The sequence below is a fragment of the Atta cephalotes genome (assembly GCF_000143395.1).
Source record: "Atta cephalotes unplaced genomic scaffold scaffold00006, whole genome shotgun sequence".
NCBI lineage: Eukaryota > Metazoa > Arthropoda > Insecta > Hymenoptera > Formicidae > Atta > Atta cephalotes.
Genome location: NW_012130070.1, coordinates 6,814,868 through 6,828,813, shown reverse-complemented (window position 1 = coordinate 6,828,813; position 13,946 = coordinate 6,814,868). Strand labels below are relative to the sequence as shown.

General features: G+C 32.4%; 1 protein-coding gene across 1 annotated transcript in view; it reads right to left on the bottom strand.

Moving 5' to 3' along the window:
• LOC105626791 (calpain-C) overlaps window positions 1-13,946 on the bottom strand; it is an 18,485-nt gene continuing 4,539 nt past the window's right edge. The window contains exons 3-15 of the mRNA XM_012208087.1: window positions 11,232-11,514; window positions 3,186-3,372; window positions 3,042-3,116; window positions 2,775-2,944; window positions 2,367-2,539; window positions 2,084-2,178; window positions 1,775-2,007; window positions 1,131-1,300; window positions 963-1,021; window positions 509-656; window positions 311-427; window positions 156-214; window positions 1-27 (exon numbers count right to left, since the gene is read on the bottom strand). Of these exons, the coding sequence (XP_012063477.1) occupies window positions 1-27; window positions 156-214; window positions 311-427; window positions 509-656; window positions 963-1,021; window positions 1,131-1,300; window positions 1,775-2,007; window positions 2,084-2,178; window positions 2,367-2,539; window positions 2,775-2,944; window positions 3,042-3,116; window positions 3,186-3,372; window positions 11,232-11,514 (1,796 nt within the window). The remainder of the gene's footprint in view (window positions 28-155; window positions 215-310; window positions 428-508; window positions 657-962; window positions 1,022-1,130; window positions 1,301-1,774; window positions 2,008-2,083; window positions 2,179-2,366; window positions 2,540-2,774; window positions 2,945-3,041; window positions 3,117-3,185; window positions 3,373-11,231; window positions 11,515-13,946) is intronic.

The window sequence follows — 13,946 nt, the reverse complement described above, 5'->3', positions numbered from 1 at the left end:
TTAACACATCAGAGACGATCTCAGCCACTGTAAAAAGAATTCGCGATTTAATATAATTTTTAATAACTTATAATTTATAATCATAACAATAAATATATAATATTTAGATAGATTAATCTAACAATAGGATAATAATCTAATAACAGAATTTTTACCTCCGACAAGCTTAACTTTATCGTCCCATTTTGCAAAGGGTCTTTGCTCTCGAATATTCCTAAATAAATGTAAAACATTCAATTAATACAAAATATTTAAGAGCTTAAATAAATCAAATTATATAAGCTAATTGAACGTCTCATAATAAACATACCAAATGCATCACTCAAGTGTAAGATTGCCGAAACAAAGTCACCAAATCGAAGAGTACCGTCTTTCCTCATGTATCGAAGGATTAAAATGGATAATACATCCGTATTTAATTGAAAACCTAGAGATAGAAGCTTTCATTACATGACGACGAAATAGAATATTTATTTCAAGCACTGTATTACATTTTCGTTTTACGTACCAACTTCCAGTAGAGCATCTCTCAATCTTTCCGCCTTGAGTATACCCGTTTTTTCCTTTGTGTGATTCTTAAAAGCAGCTTGCCAGTATTTTAAACTGCACATAAGATCTTTGAAATCATTAAACTTCAACCGACCACTCCCAGAACTCTGTTTAAAGATGCAAGATATAAGGAAACTAATTGTTCATCATATACATTATATCATATAAATGATATCTCATAAATTATCAGAGAAAATATACAGACGATTTTATTTAAAATTCTAAATAATTCTGAAATAATTGATGTATAGTCAATTAAATAAATTAAACACGAGGCTAAAATCCTAAATTTGCAAACAATTATCAAATAAAAGCTGTGATCTGCGGTTAGACCGCACAGTTATAGCGATCGAAAAAATACTAAAAAACCATTATATTCTAAAAAAAACAAAGTTTTTATTGTAAAAGGATACATCCATAGTGAGTACTACTTGTCGACAAACTTCCATGCAGGCACAACTTTTAATATAATCTAGAAATAAAAAAAAATACATTTATCTAAATTAACATTGCATAACATTTTTAGTGCATTTTTAACAAAGTGTTCTATGTATTTTATGACGGAGAGAAAAGCGTCGTACCATTCGGTAAACAGGCTTCTAAAAGCTCCTGCAGTTCGAAAGCGTTTACGGTTCTGTGCTCGTCGGCGAGCTGCAGAAATACAGCCTCGTATTGAGAGAAGCCTTTTCCTTCGAGAGGAGGCGCCTTAACAATTGCCGATTTCATTAACGACGGCGGAGTGTCTAACAATCTGAAACATTAATAGTACAATGTGTAGAAAATAAAATTTTACCGCTCACTCTTTTATTCCAGGATACAAAATATATTAATGTGCAATAAACCAAAAATGTAACATTTTACGTATTTAAAATTTTAAAACAATTTTAATAATAAAATAATATATTACACTAATAAATTACATACACGCGCAAAAAGAAAACAAGACAAATATCAATGGTAAACAAAGGCAGCAAATCATTTAACTGAAAAAAAATATTCAATGTTGCGTTTCCATAACAAAAGAATGTATGCTCAGGAAAAGTAATTACTTGATGCATGGCTTTTGAAATGGCTAAAAAAGGATTTTAAAACTATAGTTGAAGACGGGCGTACACATATCCTCACGTAAGTTAATATATGCTGCACATTAAATGCACCGAGACAGCCCATTCGATCCTTTGTACTGCCTCGTGCAAGCGTGACATCAGCAAATGCATATACCTACTTGAGTTTTAGAGGCTTACTGCTGTAGACCCGTAATGTGAAACTCGTTTCTTGAGTTGGCTCGAAGGTCGTAGGTACCAGCAGGTAACCGCCCTGCTCGAGCTGACACCTGTGGCTCACCTGCCGACTATTCGTATACTGGGAATTAACTAAAGACTTGTTCTTCTTGAAAAACTGTTTATTTATCGATTCGGTGCTATTCTTCGGCAGTGTATATGCTGTGAATCCAATCACCTGAAGACAGCGAAAGTTTGATAAGCCAATTTAACAAAAGACACGAATATTGAAATATTTTGGAAACACTTCTTACTTTTGGCTCCATAATTGAATGCTGATTTAATGAAACGATGACTTCTTCCATTTCACTTAAAATCAGATGTAACTGGGGATTTATGTGAAAGGTTTCTATACGAGAAAGAAAACATTCATTAGATTATTTATATAACTTGGTTGAATAAGTAATATAAAATGCACTAATTTTTAAATCAACTGTTTACAATCGCTTTAATGTAATTGTAATCTCAATGACAATGTTTAAGATATATATATCAATATCAATATATAATGATTTATGAGTGATGGACTAATCAAACCTTGATTATTTCGACATCCTCCTGCAGTAACGCCTCTCCTCCAGCTGCCTTGATATAATTTCATTTGCCAAGTATGTTTACTGTGTAACGATGGTTCATCTCTCGAAGTTTCAGCATCCAGATGCACAACTTCCAGATGAGTAAACGTCTTAACGAAATCTGAGTATGATATCCTGCTCGTAACAATACGTAGTTGAAACATTTCGTAACTTCACCGAAGTTTGGAAAGCTACCTTACTATTAACTGCGGGGACTACTTAACAACATTTGATTCCAAATGTTGTCCCAATTTATATTTAGTAATAAATTATACAATTTTTTTTCATCTTGACTAATTTAATATATTTTTTGACGTTATTTTTATTTGTGTTACGTCATAAATTATACTTTACTGTTTTGTGAACTTACCAAAATTCTCCTTCGGCCATATTTCTCACAGCTAACCGTTCCCTTTCCATTGCTGGTACTTCCTCCCATTCAAGTCCACCTCTCGCCCAGGCACCGACATATTCCCCGCCAGGCCCAAGAGGATTCCTTAATTTTACTAATTGCACTGCTTCCCCTCCAAAAGTTTCCACCTGCAACATGGAAATCGATATCGTTTTATCAAATATCTTTTATTATTTTCACCGTTATTATAAATTATATAAAAATGTTGGCGTCTGATATACTAACCCTTTCAATTGCATACAATCTGTAATTAATTCCCATTTGTATCCCATTAGCGAGTTTTTCTGTGCTGGCACGTATCTAAGGTAGAAAATACGCATGTAAAATGTTTGAAAGAATCAAATGCTATCTCTTTTAAATATTCTGTACCTGCTGTTGTTGATTATTATTTACTGTACAAGTAATAAGAGACGTCATGTCTAAAAGTTTTGATAAGGCTCGTCCACAAGCTGTAGGATCCTGACGAATTGCGATGCTTTCAGTAATACCACCCGTGAGATCAGACAAGCCATCCAATAATGTGCCATATTTAAGTGCCTCGTAAGAACCGTGAAGTCTGAAAACAAAACATTTAAATTATTTTATATTTATATAGACATGTTACTATATTTCTCTTACTTGTTAGAGTCACAATATTATCTTTCTAATAATCAATAAAAATATGGATAATGTTATTTATTCCAAAAAGCATCAAACACTTTAAATAAATTTTATAAATTTTTATAAATAATTTAGTACATAAATATATCTTAATAAGCTTTATATACGTAAAAATGTTATAATAAATAACATAACAAGATATTTAATGATAATAATCGGATATTAAAATTTCACTAGAGTTAATCCATGTTTAACATTCTCCATCTTTTTCACTCATGCTAATTTTATTAGACCACCTGAGATGTGGGAGTAATAAATGATTGAATATACAAATAAATACGTAGAAAAAATAATTCTCGATCTTGAAGTAATAAATTACGTGCATTAATCATAAGAAAATTGCCATCACTCATTAGCCATGAGTTTATCGTGACAGCAAAGATCGATCAATGATTTCTCATACTATTACACCGATACCTTGATAGGTACAGAGAAAACATGGTATGGACTTTCTTAATCGCTGAATACTTGGCCGGATGAGGGAAAGCGGAAAGTCGTATTTTTTCCCTTTACGACCTCTTAGCGCTGACACTACATTACACTATACGCCATTACAAACAACACAAGAATTATTTTCATTGAATCAATTTGCGAAGAATCAATGTCTAACATTGCAATCGCAGATACGATCAGAAATATTATAGGATTATTAATTGAATGTTTTTTCTTATGTATAATGAAATTCTCAATATTTTCATGTCACTATTGTGAGCACTTTCATTCAAATAAATCTAATTTGATTAATCTGGTGTCTTATGTGACAATATTTCATGATTAATAGCATCCATGTTCGAGAAATGTAATACATATATAATTTAAATATTATTTAGTATCAAATTTAAAAAATTTTTATTTAACATTTTTTTTAGCAATAATTCCCCATATTTATATTCTATTATCATCTATATAGCTTTTATATGGCTAATTATAAATCTAATCCAATATTTACATATCAAAAGGAGCATATTTCTTTTAGTAAATAGCCGAGAAAGCTCATAGACTTATCTCTAAAAATAAATATCGGTATGTAGATATAATGAAACCAAAGTAAGTACTTTCAGGCTAATCTTGCACGTGGAACCCAACCAAAGAGGGAACATAATTTCATTAACGTTCCATGATCGCTGATATTGCAACAATTTCTGATAACGCTTTCAGTATTGAATCCAACGGAAAATGTAATTGGTTTTATGCGGAATCATTCCTGACCTATGCGACACATGAGTAAAAGGAAAAGATGATGGTAGAGAGAAGTAGAAGAAGAAGGTCACGAAGATGCTCGATGGAACTTGAGAGTAAGATCAAGGGAGTATATGTGTATGTGTAAACGATATTATCTTCCTTGCATGTGCCGTTCCTGCGGGAATTAACATTCCGGAGATAACGGAGCTTGCACAGTTCGCTTCGTTTCAAATGCTTCTTTGTTATCGCGCGTGCGGTTTACGCGTCCATCTAGAAACCGTAACCATTCACACGCACGATTGCGGGTGTTACTTGGGTATTTTCTCAAGGAAAATATACGTAATATCCAGGGAGAAAGATTCCGAACGTACAAATTGATCGTTGCTGCAGTTAACTTGCGTTTCTTTCAGTTTCCCTCCCTCATCACCTTTTCTCGCAAGGCCATAAAGAGCCAATATGCGAAGTTTGTTATCCATGTGATTAATTAACATCATATACTGATAATTCAGAGGAAACGATTATTGCGTGGTTAATTGAAGTTACAGAAAATCGTTAATCTTTCATAGGAATGATTAATTAAAAGAAATAAATTGGAAGATGGAGCATAATAAAGATAATCATTATGTAATCTTTCCATAAATATTATAAATTTTTATTTATAAATATTACGAATAAATAAAGTTTTATGAAATACATTCAACAAATAATAAAATAAATTAATAATAAACTTTAATTTTGATAGATGTCAATAACATGGAGCAGTACATAAGAGTTCAAGTAACGAGGTCACCGCACTTTCGACCGAAGGTGCAACCGCTGTGGCTGTATATAATTCTATCTTTGTCACTTTGTGACTCAACGGTTAACAGCACGCTTGCCTGTTGATGCACTTCCGTTTCGCATTTGTCTAACGGAGCGATGCAGTCGCACGCGTATATGCAACGTCATTGTCACGTTGCCTCGCTCTATTACCAATCATCTATGTCATCATTGTCAATCGCTTTCCGCTATTACTATGTACTCGTTATTACATCCTACATGCTACAGTAGCATCCTTGAGATCATTGCATGACTAAATGTGATGTATAATCACAAAATTACTCTCCTTTCGTTCGTAGTGGAGAGTCTAGAGGATAATCTCCTAGACTCAATTTATTCTGTTTGTTCAACAATTTAGTGTTTATATTTTTTACTTTTATTCATTTCTTTTTAACGCATGTGATCATTTTCATAAATGGATAATTTTATACAAAAGTTATATTTTTCTAATCAAAGTAACGCTATAAAAATTTATACATCGTATACATGTATCATTACGTATTAATAAATAATACAAAACAAGTTAAAATCAATGTTTCATAATAATCGTATTACCATTTGAATGTGAAAAATAATATTACAAAACAACAAAATATTAAAAATATTAAAAATAACAACAAAATATTAATATGCATAAATGAGAAACAGGAATTAGAAATTCAAGGCTTTAGTTATTAAAAATAATAGCAAAAGAAATATATTCACCAATCGATCATATAAACACTGTTATTTCCGGCTTGTGCTCTGAATCGTTAATAAAGTCTTACACGCTTTGCGACATGGACAGAACTTTTTACTTGCATTTCGTTTCTCAATCGACAACTTTTCATACACGCGCACGTCACGCGATTTGGTCTGTCAGATCTCGCTACATTTTTTTCTTACGTAAACGATTGGCATATCTTTCTCGCGCGTATAGAAAGCGACGATCGAGAAATAATTCGATCGCTTAGCGAATCTAGCGTGCATCATGACTCGCATGATCTTACAAACATGCGAACAGCGAGATCTTAATGATACCGAATAGCTGAACGAGGCAAGATCGACTTGTAGCTGTCCGCACCAGCGAGCATCCACCTTCGAGGGATTATCGGCATGCTTTCGCGGCCGTTTTTACGCTAGCGAATACGAGCGTGGACTGTGGTCACCAGTGCACTGACCTCCGATCCATTGCTGGCAAGCAGCGATACCGACTACTTGCCGAGTGAAAGTATCGAGGCCCTGTGTAACCTCACCAAGCACATTCTCGCGTCAAACGTATGCGTGCACGCGAATCACGCACGTTCAACGTACGGACAAACGATCGGACAAACGAAATATTTCGGAGCTATCTGATTTCTTTTCAAGTGTCTTCGTTGCGAAGTTAAAATGGAGAAAGCACGTGTTGAGAACTGTCATGGAGTTCCGCTGTTACATGTATCGCGTTTGCAAGCATATTAATACTGAAATAAATACTTCTTACATAAAAACATTTCTCAGTAATATACCTTCACGAGAAAGTAATTCTATATAAGCAAGATAAACTCAGAATTTGCGTAAGAAGTTCAGTCTCAACAGAATTTAATAACTGTTCATTTTTACGCAAGAAATGTATAAATTTTGTGTATTAAATCGAACTTCAATTCTTACTTCAATCGCTGTATAAGTAGGTATAGCATTCTGCTTAATTACGTGAAGCGGAATGCTATAATGAAGCTATAGTGAAGCTACAATGAAATTACACAATTTTATTTTATGTATAATTTATAAAAATAAATACTTTTTTATTTTGAAATTTTTATTTCATATACCATAATTACTTTCCATTCCACGGGCAACATCGCGCAATTTATGATATTTTCCAATACAACTTTCTATAAAACGAATGAAATATACGAACAACGATAGGGGTCTATTCGGCTGAGCGAGATTCGAGGGGAACCTAGCGATGTTTTCTAATGGAAATCGACGGAGAAGCATGTTGCGCATATATTCTTGCACATATTGGCACGCGAAAGAGCGCATGGGCTTTCTAACCAATTCTCGATGCCGCTACTAGTTTAATAAAGCTGGCCAATCGTTCCGGATCGGCTAGATTTACAGGGTCGCGGTGAAAGAAGAAAGGTCGACGAACGAATCTGTTTCTCTCTTTCTTTCTCTCTTATTCATTTTTTGTGATTCTCCGACCGGCATGGATGTATGTCATCGTTGAGATATTTACCGATTCACATATACAATGTGACACTATTGCAAAATTAATTCATCAATCAACATTCCATCGCCACGATTCCATCGAGGAATATATGGCACTGATGTGAAAGTGTGTCGATGATATGTCTAAAGTTGAACAAGCCATTGATGTTATGATATTAATCCATATTTGTTTTGCGCTTACAATTTGCTGTGCATGCAACATAATCACACTATGACTGATATATAGCGATCTTACAACGTTTGCACGAATAATTTCGCAAAAACCAACACAGTTTGCAAATATACATATCAAAATGTAGGTATATGCTATTCAATCAATTAATACAATTTTCTCTAATGGTTTAACACATATGAGACACAAAATAGGAACTACATTATGACTAAATTATTCAACTAATCGCTTGCACGATGCATCGCGCGATTATTTTAGACTGTAATAATTGAAATTACGTTGTAAAATTTTTTACCGTGAAAACTACCAGGCATACGCGTGATATGGTATTTCCTGACACGGAATCATAAACATTGTCGCGCTAAACTTATTACGCATGCATAACTTGCAACATGCAAGTATTACATCACTTGTGCAGGATCACTTATAATATTTTCATCATCGCGCAATCATTATTGTAATCGTAATTATGATCGACATTTGCAGTAGAAAATTACTTTTTCGCGAGTAAAGTCGTGTTAGCAGTTTCAAATTGCTTTTTAAATCGAAGCTGCGGCATCAATTAACAGCACTGCATATTTCAATGTTGACGAGCGGAAGTTGCTGAGAATCTGCAACGTGCGATCAATTATTAACGATTCACGACCTCGATATGATGTTTCATAACTGACGCAATATAATGCGTACATGTAAAAGTGAAATACGTATATCAATTGTAATTTATATTATATTATATGTAATTCAAAATTAAACTTGGCTCATACATTGTGAACATACTACTCGTAATAATGTGCCGTCAAAATTTATGAAATTCTTATTTTCATTTTGTAAAATTGGAAAAAGATAGTTATTAATCATAAATGTAAATATAATCATAATATTTAACTTTTAAATTCCACTTGTAAATTTGATATAAAATAATACATTGTATTTTTTTGTGCACATAAAAATAATTTCAAATAAAAATGTTTATACAATTGCAACATATATTACTACGTGCACACCTCTTGAAAAGATAACGCAATTTTTCTCGCTTGAAACCTGTCATCATCCTGTTCTGCTTTCACCACAAGAGCCAAGGCGCAGCCACGCTCTCTCATTACGCACGTGTATGCAGTATTGTGACGTAAAAGTGGTGCGTTTGATGATGAAATTATAGCAAAGTACGTTCACGGTTGTTAGCTGAAAACGTATCACTATTTGCCAGCACGGTGTTTTCTTAGACACCACGATTTATGCGAATTAATATGATTTAGGCAAATGATGCATCCTTAGCACAAGAAAAACTAAGTCTTTTTTATTATAAGCATCCATATACGTGAATCTCCTCAAGCATAACGAATGTACATATTCATGAAACTCATCATTATTTAAATAGATATAGTTAAACAGTGTGAAAAACTTGCTATTACTGAATGAGCCTCATTTAAAACTTCTTCTTAACAACTTCTTTAAGAACTTGTTAATATTTAGCGATATATATAAGCTTCTAGTATAATTTAAATCTATTAAATGTAAAATTTGAAACATTTCTTTTTAAATATAGATTTCTTATTCTCTATACAAAATGCCTCTATACAAAATATACTTTGATTTAATATTGTTTTCTGTAATTTTAAATAAATATTATAATCAATATTTTGTATTGTTATAAAATTACTCAAAATTTAATAAAACATTAAATAAAAAATTTATTGAGAAAGAAAATAATATTTGAATAATTATATACATAAATGATAAGAATGTTATTTCTGAAAGATAAATTATATAATGCTCTAAGGATAGTTCATTCCCACTGTGGGAATGGGAAAACTATCACTCTTTATTTCAAGATAATTGTTTTTCTATTGTCTAAAGATAATAGATAAGTAAAGACATAATGGAGAAATACACGCGAAACGAAATTTCGCGCAAGGATTAAATAATTGTTTCTCGATCGTCGTTTACTTTCTCGGATCCCTTTTGTCTGGTGAGGGAGATCGTTTTTCTTTTTGATACCATTACCTTGCAAGCAGTTTCGAGAGCAATGCCCAGGTAAAGGTTTACACTCACGATGGGACAAAAAATCAAGAAGAAGAGAGAAAGAAAGAAAGAGACAGAGAGATATGCAAGATGAGAATAACGAGGGAAAGGAAATGGTAGAGAGGATGGTACGTACGGTCATCAGAGGAAGATTAAGAAGAGGAGCAAGGACCTCGACAGAACCGGTCATCGTCGTCCATCCGTCCACGTAAACTCATCTTCTACCTCGTGGCGAGAGATCGCGCGCCTCGATTACTCGCGCCATGGATCCCAACGGATCGCGAGATGATGTTGCGGGATGAAATTTCTATCCGTCGCCTCACAAACGGTTCAATATCATCGTCTCTTTTCGCTCCGCTTGTCAAAATACACTACAAGCCAACTCACAATACATTTATTCTATAATATACATTAATTACATTGTACGTTAATTATATATTTGATGCATGCAAAATCCTGTTTCTCTGTAGTTATATAAAATCTTTTCGAACGAAATTATTCAAACTCATGCAATGACAAGTTTCAATCTCCATTCATTTGATTTTGTTCCGAACTATATTCTTTTTGAAAATTATTTTGTAATTTATTTAATTCTACATGATTAATAATAATAATTTTACATAAATTACAGAATTGTAATGGGTAAAAGGTATCTTGTTAATTTGAGAAAAAATTACTTGTTATTAGTTCATTTCCTTATATGGTCCCATTTAATGTGTTTGGCCAAATTTAGAATAAATTAAAGCCCGGTCGAGGCACTCACACACTACATTCACAACGATGACGATCGAGGTTCATCGCTCGAACGCACCGAGGTTGATCTTCGCGCGAGTTCACCTTGAATAGTCACCTGGTGAACGCCTACATCGCCCACGGCAGTTCGCCATTTGTTTCAAACTGGCTCGAAAACTATCTCCGTAGTAAGAAACATAATGTTTCATCTTTCTACTTCTATGGTCTTATGCGAAGCTTAAAGATTACGAATGTGAAAGTGCTTAAATTAGATAGTTAAATTAGATAGATAAAAAATTCCTTATGTATTAATAAAATTTATATTCTCTTGTCATCAAGATTTGTTATCATTTAAAAATATCACTTATTCCACAAATATATTATAATTATTTATATTTGATCGCTATAGTTTATTTTAAAAAGTCGCTACTAATAATAGAATAGTTTCATCAAGAAAATTGAAGTCGAAGCCATAATCGCTTAACTCATCAATAAATAACTTTCTCAATTACTTGTATTATCTGGGTCAACAAAATATTATGTTTATTGTAGATGAGATTTTTCTGGTTTAGCTATCTGCGGATTCATTTGCCCATGAAGATTAACATAAAAAAAATTACCGAAGAAAAACTTACTTAGCGTACGCTTTCTCCAGCAACGCCGGCCAGAATTGATCGCTATGGCGACTTTGCACGAAAGCTAGTCTTCCGTGAACCGCTGGTAATCTGTCGTCGACCAGAACCTCCACCCACGCACCACACCACCACAATCGAAACCTAAACACCCCGGCGTATTCTGCGGTCGGTGAGCCCGGTGGTTCTCCACCGCTACCGAAACCCTGGTCGGCTGGTACCACCCTGTAGAATAGACCCTTGCTAAGGTGCAGCACTCCCAGACATGACACCAGCCATTTATCACCTGTTAATAAAACAATAATATTTTACAAAAATGTCCTGTGTTTGTAAAATTTAAATGTTCCATAAAGTAAGAACTAAAAAATTTTTAAAACATTTTTTATTTTAAACTATTCTTAGTATAAAATAAATTATCCAAACATGACTTCAGTAGATTTTTTTGTAGCTGCTTTTTTATTATTTTATCTCTGTTCAATAATTTTAATTATAAGAAACATCTTACCTAAACATAATTTACGTAAAAATCTGTAAATTAAATACAGTAATTAAAAAAGATTGAGAAAATTTAAAAAATTGTCGATATAATATAATTATTTCTGTTATATCTATTTTTATAGTTGTACTTCAAAATTATTGTGTTCTAAATTGTATCTAAATTCTTAATGGATTGCGATAAATTAAAGAATGGAATTTTAATCTATCATAATGTTCAACATTCTTTAAAACATTGGCAAATTGAGTAAGTAATAGAAATTAATTTTTTATAAAGATGATGAATTTCATTAAAGATGAAAAATGGAACGATTTAATAATGTTCGTCGAACGTGTCTTAATGTCGTGAGAAAATTGTCTATTTATTATCCAAGAACGACACTGCACTTTATCTTATTGCATTCACTCACTTTACTTTCGTTTTCGAAGGTCTAATCGCTGATCGAGCATTCAGTTTACCAGATTTTTGTCATTTGATGGAAGGAAAGGAAGGAAAATGGAAACAAATTACTCACGGATTTACATTGTTCACTTTCGATAATGACCCTTATGTTACATTTTTAGCTCTAGAGAAACATTAAGGGGATCCTAAAATCGTCTATATTATCGACTAAATCATATTAATTTTTATATAACAAATACTTTGTTTCTTTCATAGATTCGAAAATCCTTTTCCAGGATTAAAATATATGTATTAATACGTGATTTCTTAGTGTAACATGACGTTTTCAGCAGTCAAGTCGAGACAACATTTGCTTGATACAAAAGTTTTGCAACCTGTACTTATGAAATAATAATCCACAGAAATATAATTCGCATTGGAGGATCCTATATTATCAGAGAAGCACAAATGGATTTCACTTGCTGTATACTTGTGAATAATAATAATTTAATTTAAAGTTTTAAATAATAATCCAAAATAATCTATATTATATCAGTTATATCAGTTTCTCTTATTTCCATTCATTGTCATTTTAATCTTAATTATTTTCTTAATTCAGTTTCTTATTATTTAATTTATAGTATAAGATATGGCATAATAGATTTTTTTTCAATATTAAGTAAAATAATTTTATTTTGATATATATATATATAAAACTTCTTATAATCTTTCATTCTCCATACCCTATTTAAGTCGAGATATGCTGAAATACTGATCTACTTCGATTAAAATTTATTATAATCGATCGCAAGACAGATATATCGACACGTTAGACCATAAAGGTTAATCGCCAAATTTTGCCAATACTGCTATATGTAGGTCGGTACAAATTATTATATGTTGTCATTTTGCTTGACTGTGCGTGCTGTTGCGTACATGTTAACGGGACACGCGCTTTGCAGTGAACGCAGTTATATCTCCAGGAATGCGCCCGCATGGCTTACTCGAGGGCGCTCGACTTCCGGCGGCTCAGTGCAACACTTGTGAATTATATCTGAGCCGCGGAAGAGATTACGTCGCAGAACGTTCCATGGTGCATTAGCTCGCGTCCAAGGTAAAGTCGTATTCCGTTTTAATTTTCCTGAATAGATTGTAGTCATGAGCATTCGCAAACAGAGCGAAATCCGACAAAAACAAGATTATTGTTGCAGCGTATTATAATAAGCAACAGGAATTATGCATCTCACTGTATGATAAAATTTAAAATTAAGCTGGTAAAAGAACTGAAGTTTCAATAAAAATAATGATATGTAATATCTATATAATTAAATAAATAAAATAAGTTACATAAATTATATTTTATACATATTTTTATATTCGTGATTAAATATAATTTAAAATAGAAAGCGTAAATCATAATTGTAATTATTGCACTTAATAATTTGATCTAACTTACATCTTCATTATTTAAAAAGAAAATAAAAAATAAAGTTTTCTTCTCAAGAATGTGAAATTTAATTATAATAGTCTTGGCGTACAATAAAAAAGTGATTATGATTACTATCTGTCAATCTGTACTGTAGTAGCAAACTGAAAACTGATTCAGTTTCCTTTAATTGAATTGATTTCCTGTTTTTCGACAAAAATCGAGAATTTCAAGTGCAACGTTTTATCTGTTTAATCGACAAACAAGTTTATTTAACACAATTATTTACATTTTATTTGATGGATATATTTTCGTGCGTTCAATATATATATATATATATATATATATATATATATATATATATAGAGAGAGAGTACGTATACTATATATAGTATGTACTAACGTAACGTTAAGT